Source organism: Apaloderma vittatum, unplaced genomic scaffold (genome assembly GCF_000703405.1).
Source record: "Apaloderma vittatum isolate BGI_N311 unplaced genomic scaffold, ASM70340v1 scaffold15721, whole genome shotgun sequence".
Taxonomy (NCBI): Eukaryota; Metazoa; Chordata; class Aves; order Trogoniformes; family Trogonidae; genus Apaloderma; species Apaloderma vittatum.
Window position 1 is genome coordinate 32,210 of NW_009698630.1, and position 19,834 is coordinate 52,043.

General features: G+C 39.4%; 1 protein-coding gene across 1 annotated transcript in view; it reads right to left on the reverse strand.

Annotated features, from left to right (window-relative positions):
- Positions 1-201: 201 nt before the first annotated feature.
- LOC104280449 (glutamate carboxypeptidase 2-like) overlaps positions 202-19,834 on the reverse strand; it is a gene marked incomplete at its 5' end in the record, with an annotated part of 29,068 nt that continues 9,435 nt past the window's right edge. Inside the window, 14 exons of the mRNA XM_009878102.1 lie at positions 202-391; positions 1,436-1,528; positions 3,202-3,283; positions 4,485-4,749; positions 5,822-5,912; positions 6,716-6,807; positions 8,827-8,894; positions 9,430-9,493; positions 9,781-9,863; positions 11,762-11,881; positions 13,465-13,550; positions 14,418-14,516; positions 16,593-16,686; positions 18,574-18,760. Coding sequence (XP_009876404.1) covers positions 202-391; positions 1,436-1,528; positions 3,202-3,283; positions 4,485-4,749; positions 5,822-5,912; positions 6,716-6,807; positions 8,827-8,894; positions 9,430-9,493; positions 9,781-9,863; positions 11,762-11,881; positions 13,465-13,550; positions 14,418-14,516; positions 16,593-16,686; positions 18,574-18,760 — 1,614 coding nt within the window. The remainder of the gene's footprint in view (positions 392-1,435; positions 1,529-3,201; positions 3,284-4,484; positions 4,750-5,821; positions 5,913-6,715; positions 6,808-8,826; positions 8,895-9,429; positions 9,494-9,780; positions 9,864-11,761; positions 11,882-13,464; positions 13,551-14,417; positions 14,517-16,592; positions 16,687-18,573; positions 18,761-19,834) is intronic.

Genomic DNA, 19,834 nt, shown 5'->3' on the forward strand with positions numbered 1-19,834 from the left:
AAGCCTGAACTCTTTGAACGGAGTACATTACCTCGTTAATGTTGTTAAATGCATTCCATTTGAGTATAGTATTTGCAAAGAACATGATTTTTTGATTTTTTGTTCTTTGTAATAATCCTTCTAGTCTTTTTAAACGCTCCGTTTTCAAAGCTTCTACAAACTCTCCTTTGTAGTGTTTGTTGACGACTATGTTGTTGATATTTATGCTACTTCTTTCAGCGTTTCTGCTGCTGCCTGCACAGTGAAGGCTGCAATGGAAATCTGCCTCTTTACTTCTTTCCAGGCTTCATGTTGATCAGCTCTGTTTTTAATGTCAAATAGGGCATCATAGATCCCTGGAAATGATTCTCCTGCATACTTGTTATGGCTGCTTGGAGCAAAGATAACATGTCTGTAGGGAAGTTGAGGGAAAAAAAATAACAATATTCTGCATTAGAAAAATAAAACATATTACTTTCTGAATAAAACTAATCTGTTTCTGTATCATGTGTTAAATTCTTGACACTGCAGATTTAAATAAAAAACATTATTGCAGCAGTAGTACCTATAATCTGTGTAGCAAGAAAATTACAGAAGCTACATTCATTATTCCATGCGAATTCCAGAACTTCATAGCGAAGAAGACTTGAGATAAAGTTGACTGAAGTATTTTCCTTTCCCTCATTTTAGATAAAATGGAAAGCTGAAAAAAAGCCAACTTCTTGTCTCACAGATATACACAATCTCCAACAGATGCAGGCAGGCTCTGAGGTAGGAAAGCTGATGCTTTAACAAGAGACTGTTCTCAACAGATTTTTAATCAGAAGCTATGAGAGATACACGATTGTACATCTTAAGCTCTCTTCCTACAGTTACTTTTTAGTGGAACTTTTTAGTGGAGAGATTACTGTTCTAAATTGTGCAGACGAGTAGAAGGAGTAAAAAGCGAGACTTGGTTTGACTAGTCTGCCTCTCAAACAACACTTCTTGAACTGGATGAGGGAACTACTGTATTAATGTCACTGCTGTTAGAGTAGTGATCTGGGCACTGCATTTGCTAGCATGACTGCTCTGCTACAATCAATCAAACTGTAGATACTTCAATTATATTCTATTTCCCTTTCAAATCATAGTAACTTCCTAAAGATCCTTTACCACTGAAATTGCTTGAAGTGAGTCCAGGGCCAAACTTTCAAATCTGTTTAGAAGCCCATGGAAATAAATGGGAATGTGTTCACTGATCTGAATAGGTTTCCAAAAACACCTTTCCTCATGCTGTACGGTCTATCTCACTGAAGTTTTCCTTAATGTTGTTTTCCCTTTTCAATTTATTTGTCTTGTTTAATCTCCTTTTGCCAAGTTTAATAAAATCACTACAATTCCATCTAAAGACCTGTATCTAAAGGAATTCGCATAGGGTGCTCCAGACAGAAAGTGAAAGAGAAGCCTTTCTTACCTATAGAATGGCCGGCCAGGTAATCCAAGAGGATCAATAAAAGCCCTTTCTAGAAACATGAGCTGATCATTTAGGGATCTGACAGTAAGTAGGCTAAAAAGAAAACAAAGGAATATGTTAGCTACAGAGTTTTTGGCCCACTCTCATTCCATGCCCAACATACACAGCTCTGGATTTATGAAGAAGAGCAGATCCCAGAAGACAGTGTAGCCCACAGGACAGCCCATGTCAGTTAACCTGCACAACAGAATTATGCTGATCTGCCCTTTGAGACAGTTTGGCTAAAAACCTGAAAGTTTCTTTTTAAACTCTTTTTAAAGGCCAAGAAATAGTATCAAAGAAGAGAGAGACTTTTCAATATTTTCTCTCCTGTTGCAACTTATTCCTTTATCTTCTTTTCTTTGAGACACTGAGTCAGACCATTCCCTTCTTTTGTTCGACAGTTTTCTAAATACCCTATTTTCCACAAAGCCAGCCAGCTGCAAATTACTTCAATAAAAACACATTTATTTTTACATAAAACCACAACAGCTGAGAAACAGGAACGTTGTGATGTTAGGATCATCTTTTGAATCATCCAAGAATTGTATTTTTCTGACAGAGGATTGTAAATTCCCTAGAGCAGAGACAATCTGTGTCTGTGTGTTCTGAATAGCTTTGAGCATACTACTGATGCTTAACAAATAAAAGAACTGTGAAGATTATACTGAATACATGTGGGTTTTGTAGTTTGCATCCAGGTAACTTACTATAGAGCTTCAGAGGTATTCACCAATAAAAAAATGGTAAATTTTTAATCATAATAAGCCCGGAGTGACTTTACTACTGTCAATGACATTGTTTCAAGTTTACATTGGTGCAAACGGAAACTGAAACTGCCTGGTTGAATTAATGCTTAAGTTAGGCCATTCATCAATGAAATCATTTTTAAAATGTCACATACATGTCATATGTCATAAATGTCATATTTTACATAAGAAATTACCATTAACTCATTTATCCTGAAAGTTGCTGCCATTAAAAAGATGGCTTTTATTCTCACTTAGTCTTTCATAGGGGTAAGCATATGGCTAAATGAGATTCTTCTCCAAAAATGTAACATAAGCATATGTATATATAAAGGAAGATTGGCTTCTCATTCTAGGCATGGCCTACAAAGAATAAATTAAGTCAAGTGCAAATTAAACTTTTTGGCATAGGTGGTGCATAAAATTTTTTGAAAGCTCATCAAAAAGCCTGCTGCAACTACAATCATGGTACAGATTTTATTTTCTTTTTTTCATTAAATTGTACCAGTATCCTGAAAACAAAAATGCTGGCAAATGAAGGCCACAAGTCAACATTTGTTCTTTAATGATAATCCAGTAATAAAATCTTAGGACATGTGTCTATTTAGTGGGAGTTACACACCTGATCTGGCTCTGCTCACGCTAACCACCACTCTAGTCACATCCATGTATCATCCTGGCACTGCTCCTCAACTAAAACCCATCGAGAATTGCCATTAATTAGCATGGACACTTTTTGAAGCTACCATGGCTAGATTCCCAGGCTCTGCAGTGTCTCTGATGTCCACTAATCCAACATTTCTATACTTTTGTTTCCACATTCTTAAAGACAGCAGGAGTTATAATGAAACAAACAACTGAGAGACATTTGCCACCAAGGTTACTCAGGAGACTAAATGCCAAGTGAAAGCTACAGCATCTGAGCGCAGATGACTATATGGAGTATTCGACTGGAAGAAAAAAACATGTTAAACTTACTTATTAATATCTATTTGCTGCAGTCTGTGATGAAAGCTAGCAGCAAGTTCTGTAAAATTCTTCACAGCTGAAAAGAGCGCATCTGGAAGTAGCAGGAAGGACATCATTAACTTCAGATATGGAAGGAAACAGTTAACAAATCAAATTCTTCAAATCAAATCTTTATCTTTCACTTTGATCAAGATCTATCAATTCTCATTGAACTAAAATCAGATAACCCCATATTCATACACTAAAAATACCTAATTCTGTGTGAAAACGTGCCTTGGAGACAATAGAAAACAGTCTTTTTGTGGATATTGTTTATTATTTGCTACTTAGAAGAATGCACAGCCATACCAAAAAGCAGAACGGAACTAGACTGTTCAGGGAGGTCCGAGATTTTATAAAACACAGCAATCTGTGTTTTACTGGTATGTCCCTCTACACGTGCAGAGTTTTGTGCAGGACTGAGAGCACGTGTCTGTGTGTGCACGTACCTGATACTGGACATTGGTAACCAAGTCCTAAACTGAGAAGTACAAAATGCTGCCAATAAAATAAAGGCTTTTCAGGCAGGAAGCACATTGTGAATCCTTGTAACATGAAATAAAAATCCACATGCTAGCACAAGATCCCTGTTCTAGCATAGAGAGGAATCATTCCTGCCTCACCAAGCCCTGAGGCAGACTTCTCATGGTGGTTGCACTGGCCATCATGTGCCCATAAACTGCAACAACAGAAGTTCTGTCTGGATATAAGAAGAATGTTTTTATCCTGAGGACATCCAAGCACTGTGGTCCAGAGAGATTTTGTAGTCTCTGTCCTTGGATGTTTTCAAGATCATGTAAGATAAAGCTCTAAGCAACCTGGTCTGACCTCTGAGCTGACCCTGCCTTGGGCAGGCTGACCTAGAGACCTCCTCAGGTTCCTTCTAACCTGAATTATCCTGTGATCCTATGATCAGCATCAGACAAAGAATCATCCAACACCATAAGCTGCAAAGCAGTGTGAATTTTTGTTTTAGGGACCGAGACAAAGACAGCTTGATGCCAACGTTGGTGAACCATGCACAGGTCAAAGAACATGTGACGGCAAGCGTTAGCTCTTGGCAGTGGCCAAGTCATGACACGGGCATACTGGTGAGAAAATAGTCACATTTCACATTATTAGAGGGTGCAGATTTTGTTATATTTACTGTTCATATAGAAAAAGGTAAATACCTGGTCATGACTAAGACACATATTAAAATAAGGTACTGCTAGTATTAACAGAAAAGGAGTGAGATGAAAGACTGTACGTACCAAACGACACATTGTATGTTGCCAGATCCTCTTCATGATTCCTTGACAAATTATAGATGATGTGAGCATAGTTGCTCACAGCTGATGCATAATCTCTACAGTCAAAAGGAAGCACAACAGAGTTGGCCAATTCGAACACCAGGCCTCCCCGTACCTGAGCTACTGTCAGATGATTCTTGAAAGTGGGATCATAAAACCTCTCCACAATTTCATAGGTTTCATAGACGCTGTGGTAAACTGGGTAGCTGCTGTATTTTTCTATATCCTGAAACAAAAAAATCCCAAACCAAATTAAGCCATTATTCAGGTCTGGATACTTCAGCTTTGCTTGAAAACTTTTGCTGTGGGATTCAAGGCACTCAAAAGTTCATAGAATCATAGAATTGTCAGGGTTGGAAGGGCCCTTAAAGATCATCTCGTTCCAACCCCCTGCCATGGGCAGGGACATCCCACACTAGATCAGGCTGCCCAGAGCCCCATTCAACCTGGCTTTAAAAACTTCCAGGGATGGGGCTTTCACTCGCTCTCTGGGCAACCTGTGCCAGGGTCTCACCACCCTCATGGGGAAGAACTTCTTCCTAATGTCCAATCTGAATTGATCTTTCTCTAGTTTTAATCCAGTTTTAAATGTAATCTAATTTTTTAAGTGAAATCTAGTTTTTTAAGTGTAATCTAGGTCACACTAATCCTATGTAGTTACTATAGAGTGTTGAATGAGAAGTGCTCTGTGGTGACTCTCTTAGACACCAGCCTGTGATGAGATGAACGGTCATCTGGAGCGATCTTTCACCACTGACCATGTACCGAGGCTAAAGAAGGTAGCTAAGAACAGACAGATAACTTCTAGTTGGCTACATAAAGGTGAGATTGCCCTTCCTCTCTTTGTCTGGATCGCAAGTCATTTCAGAGGAAAAGACCACACTGAACAGGTTGAGCCTTGAACATTTCTCAGCTAGTCTCACCTCACAGTATGCTCCCAGATTCAAATCCACAATTTCCATAAAACATGAGCCATTTTGAAATCAAAGCTTCATAATTATGATTACAAGTCATCCAAAAGTAATCATAAGCCACTCATAGGACTTCATCAGCCATAGGTAATTTTGACCACATCCATTTACTCTGAGCAAAGGTTCTTTTGCCTGACTGACACCCAGCTGACCATTACTACTTATTAAATATTTGTGTTGTAGTAGCACACAGAGTTCTAGTAATGAGCTGAGACTCCACTCTGACACATTGAACTAGTCCAGAAAGCTGCCAGTCTAAATGGCTCAATTACAGATGACAGTACCAAGGCAGTTTTAGGGGAGACAGAATTATAGACACAGACTTACCCAATTTTTACTGTAACGTGCTCTGCCTGAAGCGATGCCAAGGCGTTGAAAAAAGACTTCAAAGTCATTGCCAGAGCCCAGTTTATTTATTCTTTTAACAAGAAAGAGAAAAATGCCTTGAGTGACAATGCTTAAAGTATAAATTTATTTTGCTTCCAAGTACTGTGGTAGTTATTTATTCTGCAGTTGCAGCCACTACACAGTCTTTCCTCAGTAGACTCTTCCTGTCAATATCTCATGAATTGCCTGTGACCCCACATCACATGCACCTCATCAGTTGCACTCTTGGAGGAGCAGAGGCATCATTCTCAGGGTCAGGGAAATCAAACTCTCCAGAGGAGAATTTAACTCACTGTCTTTAATCAGTGAGAAGTCCCCACGACCTTCCTCCCGCTGAACTTCCACTATCCCAGGCACTCAACTTAGAGAAATTACAACGGTACCAGCATGGCTCCATGGAATAAAGTCAGTCTTTAGGATTCTATAGAGTAATTCTGGCAAATTTGAAGGGTAGTGTTCTAAACGTGTGCTCTCCAGCCACCCAAGTGCCAGGAGCCTGGAAGCAAGTGCAAAGGAAAGCTGCCGCGTCACCTTCTTCTGTGCCTGCTGCTGGCTTGTGCATACTGCCCTTAATTGTCCAAATCTCTGTAGGCTACATGAACACTTCAGTTTTCATATGTAAAGATTCCTGTTCATGCTGTAAAGGCACGTTCACAAAACTGTTGCACAATAATCTGTTGTATGAGCTGCAATCAATAAAATTCTGAAATTTATACCAGCTGAGAATCACATCATTTGTTTTAGGTGCACACATTTTCAAGTGAATCTTTAAAATCTAGACTCTACAAGTTATAATAACTTTTGGCATATTGTTTACTTTCTTTTGTCACTGACCTGGGGACCTCTTTATATTCTCTTGACGGATTTTTTTTATACCAGCTCTCATAAAGAGATTTTCCTTCAAACCCCTCATCAGGACTTGGTATCTAGAAAAAGTATATTGCAAAAAAAGACAAAGGGTACAATTTTAAATGTTACCAAGCAACAAATCTACAACCTGCCATCATGTAAAGTCTATGGCTTAGGACAATGAATAAGTCACAGTTTTAAATCCCTTAGCGCTTCTGCATTTCAATTTAAAATTACAAATGCATAGCATTTTCCAAAAGAACAGTTAATTTGCTAAAAGTAGGTAATTTTAGAGGGAAGAAAACACAGAGAAAGTAAAACATTTCAAGTCAATATTTGCATTTTCATATTTCTCTACAAGATTTTTTGACATGTAGTTGAAATATTTAATAAAAAAGCACTCACAAAACTGAAACTCTTTGTTTCATTTTGTCAGGAAAGTTCAGTTTTGTCTTGGTTTACGTCAAAACTGTTTTCTGCCTTATTTTAGTTCACAAAAATTATTTTTATGGATACAGCAGTAACCTTAGAAGAGCAAAGCGTAGAGAACTTAGAGAATTTGGTGTTTATGTCACCATAGCTGCTACAGAGATATACAAATCACGATCATTCTAAAGTTCATTCCAGATTACTGAGCAAGTTAAACAGTGTGGGTATTTTTTCACCCTTCCTTTTTATTGGGGGGCTGTTTTATTATCTTTAATCTATTAAAGATTATTAATATCTATTCTATTAATAACACCTGTATCTACTGTCTAAGAATTACTCCACAACAGGAATCAAAATAAAACTAATGCATTTGGGGTTTTTGCTCACGAAGCTAATTGCTCATACAACACAGTTAACAGCGTTAATCATTTTTGCCACAGATTAACTTTAGATGGGATCACAGGGGACGTGCGTCCTCATCAGCATTCTCTTCAGAGCTCAGCTACCAACAACTGCTGGTTACACGCATTCCTCAGCTTTTGTCGCTGCTTCCAAGCTAGAAGAAGGATTATGCAACCATGTTTACTGGTATTTAGGTCAACATTTCATCGATGGCTTTGGAGTCCAAGCTGAGACTCTGCTGACCCGATTTTCTGACCAGTTTGAACTCTTACACTTAGCACAGGTTACCATGGGAACTGCAGGTGATCAGCTTTACTGCACTTCAGGACAGAAATATTTTTATCCGGCCACCTAATTTTAACAGAGTTAAATTCATTTGTTGCCTTTTGATTGCCAGAAAATGATAATACTGAATTACTGCATTTCCTTTACTTTCTTATCAGTCTAACACCACCTTCCAAGAGATAACAAATTATGGACTCTGGAAAAGACAGATGTCTGAATATATACTGCAGATGAAGACAGACAGAGTAAATTCTACTGTATGTAGAATAGATAGAGTAGCTGAATGTATATTATATAAATGTATATAAAACACACACAAAGGAGTCTAATTAAATGTTCATGCTTTAATATAGATGAACAGAGAGAAGAAAACAAGACAAAACCAAAGCCCTCAGTGCCTCTAAGAGCCACTCTGAAAGGAAGGAACATCTTACATCTAAGTTGGTGAGGCTATTTCCTGAGAAAGGTCCCTACTGTTCAATTTTGTGTGCCACTCTACTACATGTGAGAGCATCATGGTCAGAAGCAATTAGTATTTAACAGGGTACACTGAATCTGAGTGCACTGACCAAACCTGTCACTACATACTAAAAACAATGCCACAGCAAGTCTAATTTCTCCACCTGCCGAGTCTCCCACTCCCATGGGCACTCTAGTAGTTGGACTGGGCAGCCAGGTTTGTGCTTGTTTGTGTCCTCTGGCTCATGACATTCTTTTGTTCTTTGAAGGAATACTTTCACAGGAGGAATGGAAAAATTCCCTAATCCTGAATATCTAATAATTTAAAGGTATAAGCTTGAAATCCCTTCACCAGTCCTAGAAAACAGCCCCAGTTACTTAGCTATTGATTGAAAAGGGGTACTGCAGTCAGAAATAAAAAGAAATACATGTGATTCTGTGATCTGACAACATATATTATTTGCAGAGCCCCAGCCAGTAAGCAAGCACTGAACATGCTGGCTACAATTTTCAAGCATTACCTCTTTAGTCAGACTGTACACCAGCCTGTACATCAGTGGTGTGCAATCCACTCGCAGTGTGTAGTTTCCTGGAAAAAAAGGAAAAATTATTTATTCAAAGAGGCAAGTTCTTCCCAGCTGAATCCTTGTGGCACAATCTGTTAATAAGAAGGGACTGGAGAGTTACACTCTCTATAAAGAACAAGCTGCTTCTCCCTGCGCAAGAGCTCTCCTGTAATCTTGTCAGTGCATTTGTATCAGGATGAACTACAGCCCAACTTTTGAAGCAACTCTTGAGAGCTTTTCTTACGTCACTATGCTTATTACACACATTATAAGAGGGGAAGCTGACTCTAAAAAGTTGCCATAGAACTGCTGACAGGGGCACGATGCTTCTTGTCCCTCCCCATGACTTCCCAGTCAGTACCTACTGTAAAGGATTCCTTCCCTGGAGCACCAGGAACATCTGAAGGACACTTCATGAGCCTGAGTCACTGTTTCCCCCCAAAGTAACGCAACAGAATTATCACATTTTATCTTTCACGGATCCGCAAAACAAAATACCTCCCAGTCATCTGTATATACAATCACAGTTCCCATAAAACAGAAGTCAAAACGACGTACCTTCGATGGAGGAATCTGCATTGATATAAGCCACTCCTCGTGCTTGCAAAACCTTGGCATTTTCCTAGGAGAATGAGAAGTGGAAGAAAATGCTGATGAACATTTTGCTCCCCCGAACTATTTTGCCATCACAGAGCTAACAGCTCTCTCAGCGAAAGACATCATATACTGCACAGATTCTCAGTAGTTCAAAAGGAAACTTAAGAGCGCATGTGTGGGAGAGACAGTGTGAGCGTGTGTCTGTGTATGTGTAAGGAAGAGAAAGGGAGGGAAGGAAGAAGTAATGCTTTTTAATACAGATTTCTAAATGATCTGCCACTGCAAATTTCTCCCTGAACAATATTGATTTACCTCAGCCCACTCTGTTGATCCTAACAGGCCAAATTCCTCTGCATCCCAGCTTGCAAACATCACTGTTCTCCTTGGCCTCCAGCCTGCAAAGAAAGGCCACAAAATTGTATTACACAAATAAAGACTGCTTGTTACATGGTAACTAATGTGAAAACAAATGTAGTTTTTTGGAGGCTCATCTTTTATCCTGGTCTGTAGGCAATGAGGTGTGTTTAAGGAACTTTAACACCAATTTCTTCACTGACCTAATCTAATGGTTTGCTAATTTTACAGCAATTTCATTTCTATTTCAATACTGTCCCAAATAACGTATTATTTTTCTTCTCTCAGCTTTAATTACAAAGAAATTTCTAGAATTTAAAATTCTGAAGAAGGAAAATAATGTGCTTATGCATAAATTCTTGAAAGAAAGCTTTTCTCTTCTTTTTGCTCTGTTCAATTTAGTACACATTGTATACCAGTGTCTACCCTGGCAGAAAAGTGTGCCATGTTTTCATATCAACTACCAAATTTCGTTGACCTGTCTCCCAAATGCCAGAATTCAAAAGCCAAGGAATTCCCTGTAACTTGCACAGATCACCTTCAAAACAAAGATCTTTCCCTTCAGGTTCTACATTTGATTTAAACCTAGGCCAAATGGAACAGGCTCTATTATCCTGCCTCTGTATCTCTGTCCAAAGTTTTCTTTGAGTCTACTGGAACCTTTTAATTTTTTGTGGACTTTCTTTTTTAACTTTTTGGGTTTTTTCAGCTTGCATTCCAAAGACAGTTTCCCCTGATATCCAGTAACTGGGAGGGAATGGGAAGAACACTAAATGTTGTCAGGTTTTAAGTGTAACGGGTAGGCAATAAGAGCTCCTCTAGTGCAGTATTTGCATTAGCAGTGTTTGAGTTAAGTCAGAGCTTCTTTCCATGGGATGTCAGACAAGGAGAGAGCATTTGCTCAGAAAGCAGCAGAAATGGTGCAGCTGAAGTTTGTTCCTATTCCAATGTAACTAGGTGTGAGGTACTTGTAACCCTTGCCTCCTACTATGTCCCCACAGTTCGTTCTCTGCATTGCACAGACACGCTTTATTTATTCTGCGGTCCGTCTCCAAACTACAGTCAAGTGCTGAGAAGGCTCTTGAAGTTGCCTTGATGAAGCCTTGATCAGTTCACCACTGCACTAATTTCACAGGACCACTGAAACATCCAGACTGACTAGTCTCAAATACTCACTAATCAACTGTACCTACATGTGACGTTTATTTCAGTAACCTCCACTATGTGTTTCATTTTCCTTTGGGTGTACTTTCTCCTGAGCAGAGGCATTGTGTCTGGCTCTGGAGCTCTCAGCACAAGAAGGACATGGACCTGTTGGAGCGGGTCCAGAGGAGGTCACAAAAATGATCAAAGGGCTGGAGCACCTCTGCTACGAAGACAGGCTGAGAGAGTTGGGGTTGTTCAATCTGTTCAACCTTATTGTGGCCTTCCAGCACCTGAACGGGGCCTGGAGGAAAGCTGGGGAGGGGCTGCTTAGAAGGACGTGTAGCAATAGGACAAGGAGCAATGTTTTAAACTAGAGCAGGGTAAATTTAGATTAGATGTCAGGAAGAAGTTCTTCAATATGAGGGTGGTGAAACACTGGCACAGGTTGCCCAGAGGTGGTGGAGGCTCCATCCCTGGAGACATCCAAGGTCAGGCTGGATGGGGCTCTGAGCAACCTGATTTAGTTAAAGATGTCCCTGCTCACTGCAAGGGGTGGGACTGGATGACCTTTACAGGTCCCTTCCAGCCTGACACATTCTATGATTTTATGATTCTACCTCACATACACCAAGGTGAAACTGGGACTAGTTAACAGCTGCAGAGGAACCCGCTTCTCTGAGAGATCAGTGGGATACACGTGTTTAATTTTAAGCACATGCTTAAGTCTCAGATAAACCATCGGGCACTGCTGAGATCAGTGATCTTGGGGTGCTTTATCCATCCATTACATTACCTTTCATTTTTAGTTTCCCAAAGCTCCTCACAATCTCGTGAACCACAGCTGCCCCACTCTGAGGATCAATGCCACCAAATACCCACGAGTCGCGGTGGCCTCCCAGGATGACATATCTGTCTAGAGAAAGTAATTTTGGAGGTTTACTTACAAAAATGTTTTTCCTGATTTTCCCAATTTTAGACATAGGTAACAGGCAACAAAGCTTAATAATTTATAATATATATGATAGAAAGACAAAAGACATTGTAAATCTCCAAAGACATTTTTCTGCATTTTCAGCCAGTGCTAAAGAATTTGTCAAACACAATAACTTGATCCCATTAGACTTAAAACCTCTTAAAATCCATAAATAATACTTCTGATTTTAGAAATATTGCAGCTGTCCTCTAAAGATAGAAACATCTTTCCGTATTTTACAATATTTGTTTGTAATTGCTGATCCACTTAGTATATCCGTACAGCACACCAACTCACAACACAAAGGTGGGCTGAATGCAGTATTTCTCTGAATATTTATGTGCAGTCAACCATAAAAAGGGTTATCCAAACCATGGCAGAGATGTGACTGGTAAGATCAAAGTCAGACTAGATCTCCGTGCTACTGTAATACACTTAACAGTTGTGTTTTGGGCAGCAGAGAAGTGCTGCAGTTATAAATTAAATGATATTGTTGTAACCAAATTTAAGTTTTAAAGAGCTAATTGCTTAATGAATACTAATCGCTATTTTAATTAGATTTGTTGATAAGGGTAAGAAATATACAAAACCTCACTCATGCTAAGAAATCACAGATGCAGGCCTTCTGAAAATGGCTACAGCTAGAGCTGGTACAAGTTGCAAAACTGGCAGGGAATTTTCTGAACTTAGCAAAGCCAGATCTGTAGCACCGTATCTGCACCTTAATTATTATTAAGCATGTTTCACGTAGATATATACGCAGGCATGCCTCCCTATCTTTTGTGGGTTTCGTGATCAAATGTGGTCTCACTGCCATGACCAACGATTGTATGGAAATAAGATATATGAATATTAACAGGGGCTGAACTAATCATTATAAAGGTCAAAATTAATAGCGGGTATTGTATGCATGTTTATGTTAAAATATGTTAAATATCATAATTTTGCATAAAAAGTGTATAAGTAGGCTGAATTTTTGTGATATATCCAAAGCACTGGGTGGTTTCCAAGCTTCCCAGCGCCGCAATAAAGAAGTGCCTGCTTATCTACGCGTAGATAAGTTTTGTCATTTTTGTGACCTTTCCCTTTGAAAACCGCAACAATATTATCATCCTCCCAGGGGTGTCTCTATAGCTGGTTTTTTAGAGCGTAAAATCACACTGATACAAGAGACTGTAAGACAAAAAGTGAATAGGGATGTCTTCAGATGGAATGCAAAATCTATTCCTATGTTAGTAGGGAAGAATATCCACTTAAGAATATTCTTTCAATCATCAAGTTACTTGCCTGAAGACAAATATCTCTACCTTGGTTATGACTCCCCCTTGAAAATCAGCATTTACAGTGAAAGTGCTGACAGACCCTGAACCATATGATAGCTGGTGCAATAAATATTTCAACACCAATGATCCTGTAGCACAATACTGCAGAGAGAACGACATTCCTCATGTCCTCCTCGTAACTCTGAAGTGCATGCAGACACCACTGCACGCTTACGTTACACCAAAGACAAATTACTTCACCTGGTTCCACTGTGCCTCTGATGTTACCAATCACGTTGTAAATCCTTCTCACTTCATTGTTGCTATGAATGTGCATCTTGACCTTTCTAGTGTATTGGAAAGAAAATCCAAAGAGAAAATCCACCAGATTAGCTCAGAACTCAAAATTCAAAGTTTTTTTTTCTAGCAGCTAGTTTTTAAAGTTGGGAGAGTAAAATAAAAAACAAAACCATCTAACGTTAAATACATAAATAGTTCTAATCATCTAGAGGATGGTGCAGATCAGAATGAAGTCCAGCACAGTCAATACTAATGTGGCACCTCAAGCAGCAGAAAATGAGGCAACATCAGTTGCATCAAGACACCTTGTTTATCTACAACACAGCTGGTGATGCAACAACTCTTCCTCAAGGGTTCTCTGTATATTTTTCAGAAAGAATGTGGCATGACTAAGGCATAGGGAAAAGTCACTACAATAGCTCACCCAATATTGAAACATCTGGACTTTAATCCTAAACTGTAATTACTAAATCAGTTTAAAAACAATCTGAAGCCATAAAATTACACTGCAGTTAAAGCTTTTTTCTGGAAAACCTGACTTGTAGGTTAATACTGTTTTATATAAGGCAGTAGGTAAGACCAGAAGCTGGAATGAGATGAATTTAAAAAAGACAACAAACAAATTCAGTTCTCAAAAAAATAACCAGTCTCATCAAATAGTATGTCAAAGCTAGATGCTTTTGAAATTAATCTGGTTCAAGACTAGCAGGAAACTAAAGCAATTCAGTCACATGCATCCAATCAAGATGTAAATTTACTGAAGCTTTGCACTGGAGTGTATTTCATCCCAGGAAATGGTTGTAATCAAAGGAATGATGCAAATAAGCCCAGCTATTCTATCTTTGGTCAAATTTTATTTCTCTGCCTGTTTTTCTCGGATCCCAAGCAAGCTTCCCTTATGAAATAAAACTGACCTTGTAGAATAATTTGCAGTGAAACCAGGACCAACATTGTAAGATACATTCAAATTTCCTTTCCAGCTACTATGTGGTGATGTATGTCCTCCCATATTACTACAATGAAAAAAAAAAATCATTATTAGTTACAGGCATCTTACAATAACACCAAACACAAATGAGGAACCAGGAACCACACTTTGTTAGGTCCCACGTACACAGAGACCACAGTGATAGTCTTTGTCTTAGTCAATTTATAGTACAAGCTTCCACTGGAGAATAATCTGTCTTTTTTAGCTACATTAATACTAGTAATTAACATAGAGGAATAGTCCTGGGCCTTGAGATCAGCTTGGAACACTTTACAATTATCCTGGAAAAGTGTTGGCCTCCAAAGGTTTTACATAAAAACTGCCTCTTGTCCCTGGAATTTTCTAAGGCCTCAGAGTGCATTTACATTTGAATTAGCAGAGAGTAACTTGGATCATTCCAACAGTTTAACGGCACAGGCCATAGTCTTCCAGTTCTTATCCCTGGGCACTGCTTCATCTGATAGCACAGACAGAGTTGCTGTGTTTCAAAGATGTGTAAAATGTGTGATCAGTCTAAGTCACCTTTTCTTGTTCTATTGTCAAAGGTGAGATGTGTTTTCTCAGTTAACACAACTGGAAATGCAGTGATTCCAAGGACCACAATCACCATTACTTACTCATATATTTTTGACATGAACTTGTGAGAAACATATGCAAAATACTTAAAACTGTGCTGGATGTTCTGGTTCTTATCAGGCAAAATGTATTTATTGTAAATGAAAGCACGTCCTTTACTTCATCAAACTTTATTCCACAGAACACTTCAGCATGTCTTCAAGTCTTTGGTATATTTTTTATAGAAAAACATGATGGCAGGAATAATGAGAAGTTATGACTTTTCAAGTTAAAAGTGAAAGCAAGGGCCTGGTGATTTTAGAGGATTTAGATTTCATTCACGATTATTAAAAGCAAGTTCTAGTATTATTTACAACATATTGAAGAGAAGTATCTAGCTACATCATACATATTAATCTGCTCTACCACTACTAGTTGGCCATGGAAAAAAATGAGAGTTTTTTAGCCTATACCTTTTATCATTATGGGCAATTACCCCCCTAACAGTGATGACTGTAATGTTTTAGAAGAAAAGACAGTTTGGAGATAGGTTAGTCTGTAAACATTAGGGAAGAACTAGGTAAAACACTAGAACAGGTATGCAAAAGCACCAAATAAAGTAACATTCTGCCTCACATAAAACCGTTCAGTACTTCAGAGGAAACCTGCACAGAGAACCAAGATCGAATTTACTTTTATTTTTTGACTCAACATTCAAACAGAGGCATCAGACAGAGCAGGATGATTACTCACGTGATTTAGATGTAAAATTCCTACATAAACACACACCTACTGCCCTAAACACTTATCTGCTGTACTGCTGCCAACCCTGGCACCTCTGGCTCTGTATCTCTGCAGTTGATAGAGATGACTACTGCCACATTTTTAGGGGAATGATGCACTTGCCAACTCAAATCTCATCTTAGCTTTTTCAGAGAACTTAACTGGTTTAAGACAATTATGAATTTTAATGTTGTCCTCTGGCAAGCTGGTAGCTTGTCTTCATGTCACGTGCATGTTTAGTAAGCACACGTACTTGTACACAGATGTCTACTAAATCCCTGTAATACCCCTAAAGACACTCCTCAGTGTCCTTAAACTAGCTCGCTAGCATCGTTTCATATTTCTGCAACATAACACACCTGACGACAGAAAGCACATGCCTTCGCTGAATACATCCCATCAAACAGGCATGGCAAATATCTCCCTGCACAAATGACTGATTTCATCTGTGGTCTTTTTCACAAGATGGGTATCGCACCATTCCGCAAAATTTTTGCTTTTATTTGAACGGAGAGGCACCTTATAACTCCAGAATACATGACTGACTGGGATATATTACAAATGATCCTTCCCAGATCACTCAGCGTACGTCTAGTATGTACTACTGGATAACATCTCCTACAGAGAACCTAATGACAAACAGGTACTATTTCAACAGCTACAGTATAAGCACAGTGAAAGTCTTTTCCATTTCTTTTCAAATACTCTCCTAGCTTTCGAAAAACAGCCTGCTTAGAAGTCCTCATGTCTCCCATATACTTACCGCAGTAACAACTCAGCATCGTGATAGCCAATGGGATGAACTGGAATTTTTGGGAGACCCACACCGCTGGCTTTGTCTAATCGGTAGGTGTATTCTGGAAGCAAAAAGCAGGTATTTTCATATTTACAACTCTCAGAAGGAACCTCTACAATTCACAGCACAGTCGTAACATTGGATTCAGGGATAATCGCTTCACTTGCCTCAAAGTTGGGCTGACATTTCTTCCGTGATTTCATTCCTCATGCTTTATCAACACGTTTTCAGAATGACACTGACAAAGGTTCTCTCATAGTGCCTGCAGTCATGCATTTAGAGTTGGTTGGAAATTCTAAAACTATTGTTAATTTTTTGTGTTGAAATGCTTTTTGATAGAAATATTTCTCTCCACGGGAAAGAACTTCAGTCTAAGTCACAGTGAATGAACAAGAGCAAAGAGGGAGCCTGAAACACTCAGATGGGTACTAAAAAATATGTTGCCAGTTCATAAGGGATGCAGACAAAGTTTTATAAACTGAGCTACTGAATATTCTGTTTTGCTGTTTTTGTGAATAAATTGAAGTTTAGGTTTAGTTCTGACAAAGCTCAAATACAAACCATATTTTTTTGCAAGTAAAACCTTAATTTTCACGGTGTGTACAACATTTGATGTTTGCAAATCTGCAGGTGTGGAAAAGTTTTCTTCATAACATAACATTCCCTTGTCGAGGGAAGCAGACAGAGAATCATCTATGAGATCTGTGACTCTCACATGGAGAGTCAGAAACCTTCCTCATGGCCTCCCAAATCATGGAGGTCATAGCTCCTGCCACGCCACCATTGTGAACACATTTCCTCTTGCAGTGTAAGCTGTGCTGGCCAGAGGCAACTTTCCCCTTCACTTAGGGACTGCTCTTGTTGAGGTGAGGGCCTTCCTCAGATATGCTGGCTCAAGTGAGGGCATGAATGATTCTTAATGCATTTCAGTGAAACTTATCTGGATGCTAAACGAAATAGCTTAGGCAGAGCCCAAATGAGCAGCTGAGGAAGCATGAGGTGAAGATGAACCACTGGGGAATGGTGATCTTAGGAGCCTCAGCTGCAGCCAGAGGACGAGTCCCAGCATGAAATATCTCAGCCAGCAGAGGCTCTTGTGGAGGCAAAATAGCCCAAATCATGCAAAAAGGATAGCTGCAAAAAAAGAAACCTGTAAGCTGTGCAGGATGGCTTTTCGCTGACTTACTGTTGGGAAGAAGAAAGAAAAGAATAGGGCTTCAGCTGTCAGCTTTGGGCACTGCAGTATAAGAAAGACATTGAGGTGCTGCAATGAGTCCAGAGAAGGGCAACAAAGCTGGTGAAGAGTCTGAAGAACAAGTCGTATAAGGAGCAGCTGAGGGAACAGAGGTTGTTTAGTCTAAGAGAAGACTGAGAGAAGACCTTATCACTCTCCACAACTATTTGAAAAGAGGCTACAGTGAGGTGGTTGTCATGGGCTCATGTTGTGCCAGGGGAGGTTTAGACTGGGTATTAGGACAAATTTCTTTAGTGAAACAGCCATAAGTCACTGTAACAGGCACTGCAGGGAAGTGGTGGAGTCACTATCCCTGGAGGTGTTTGAAAAACATGTAGATGTGGCATGTAGACATGCAGACATGGTGTAGTAGTCATGGTAGTGTTAGGCTGACAGTTGAACTTGATGATCTTAGCGGGCTTTTCCAACCTTACTGATTCTATGATTCTACGAATACTTGTGTGATGATCTTTGGGCTAATCTGGGCATGCTTGTGAAGTTAAGCAGCCCTCACTGCACTGTGTGGCTCCCTTAACATCCCCATACTTTCTCTCCTGCACAATTTGCAGAAGTGGCCTACTGATGTGAATCCCCAAAGCTGCCTCCTTTAAGCAGCAGAAAGACCATGAAAAAAATGAGGTTTGCTCCCCATTATTTTCTCTTCCTTTTCCTGAAACCAGATCCTTGAAGCATGACTTCTCTCATGCCACGCACCTTTTGCAGGATAACCTGGTGTCAGAGGATCCCCCGCCCCATTCAGGTTTAACACATTCCCACGCTGAGCTCCTCCACCTGGAAGGTTCCAGCCATTTGGATAGGGATCTGGTCCTGGGGCGCAGTAGTCAGCAGGGTCAGAGTACAGAATAATTCCTTTGGCACCTGCCAATTCAGCATTCTTCACCTGCAAAGCACATCTCCAGTCTCTATCCAGTCCTTTATAGTTTGACATCAGAGTTCAAGGGGCAAAAGAAAGTATTACAAATCACAGTCATTATTGCTCAGGGCCTCACAGTATTACCACATAACCCGCGTTTGTATTCTGTCATTCAGATCAATATGATCCACTGACTAGTGAGCTATACACACCATGGAACGAAAAAACTGTATCACAGCGATGCAACCTTACCTTTCAGTTAGTCACGCATTTACCTTATTTATCTAAATGAACTCCTGAACTTATCTGAGGGCTCAGACTACACAGGAATATTACTACTGGAGAACTCAAAACTGTCTTTGCCTGTGAAGAAGACTAACTCCAAAGAGTGTGTCTCTTAGACCTATCACAGCAGGACTGGCCTGTATGCTGCTTTGATTCAATAAAGAGTTTTCATCAGACTTTACTGTTGTGTAATACTGGTTGGTAAAGAGTGAGAGAGAGAAAACATATGTCATTCTGACATCCTAATCTATTTTGCTACTAGATATAACAGTGACGTATAGTGACTGAGTGACAACTAATCCTCAACAGTTTTGAATTTGGGTATTTTAATTCAGAAATAACATTTTTTTAAGAAACACAGTACCTGCCTTCATTGTCTATCCTGTTCTTGCTTACCATTAGGAAGTCAGAAAACAATAGTACAGCTCTCCAGATCTTATACAGGCCACCAAATTTTTCAGCCATTACAAATACTACTGTAACAATGAACATATCCCCTTTGGGTCAATGAGGGCATGTAAGTTCCAAACCACAACTGCCTCTCTAGGTATCAGTTATCAGTGACTTTGAAGTGTTTGTATTTCATTGTAAGAAAAGATCCACAGAGAGCAATATCTTCTTCAATTTTTAAGCCTTTTCTATTGTGATAGTATCTTTAAGAGTGGTAAACAATTTAGTGAAAATATTATCTGACCCAGAGTATGAGTTACAGGTCACTTTTCATCAGTGAAAATGGTATGTATGCAAACCAGTGAGTTACCCACTCACAAGCTCACAGAAGTTCAGTGAGCAGCACATAATAAAAGCTGGCATTCC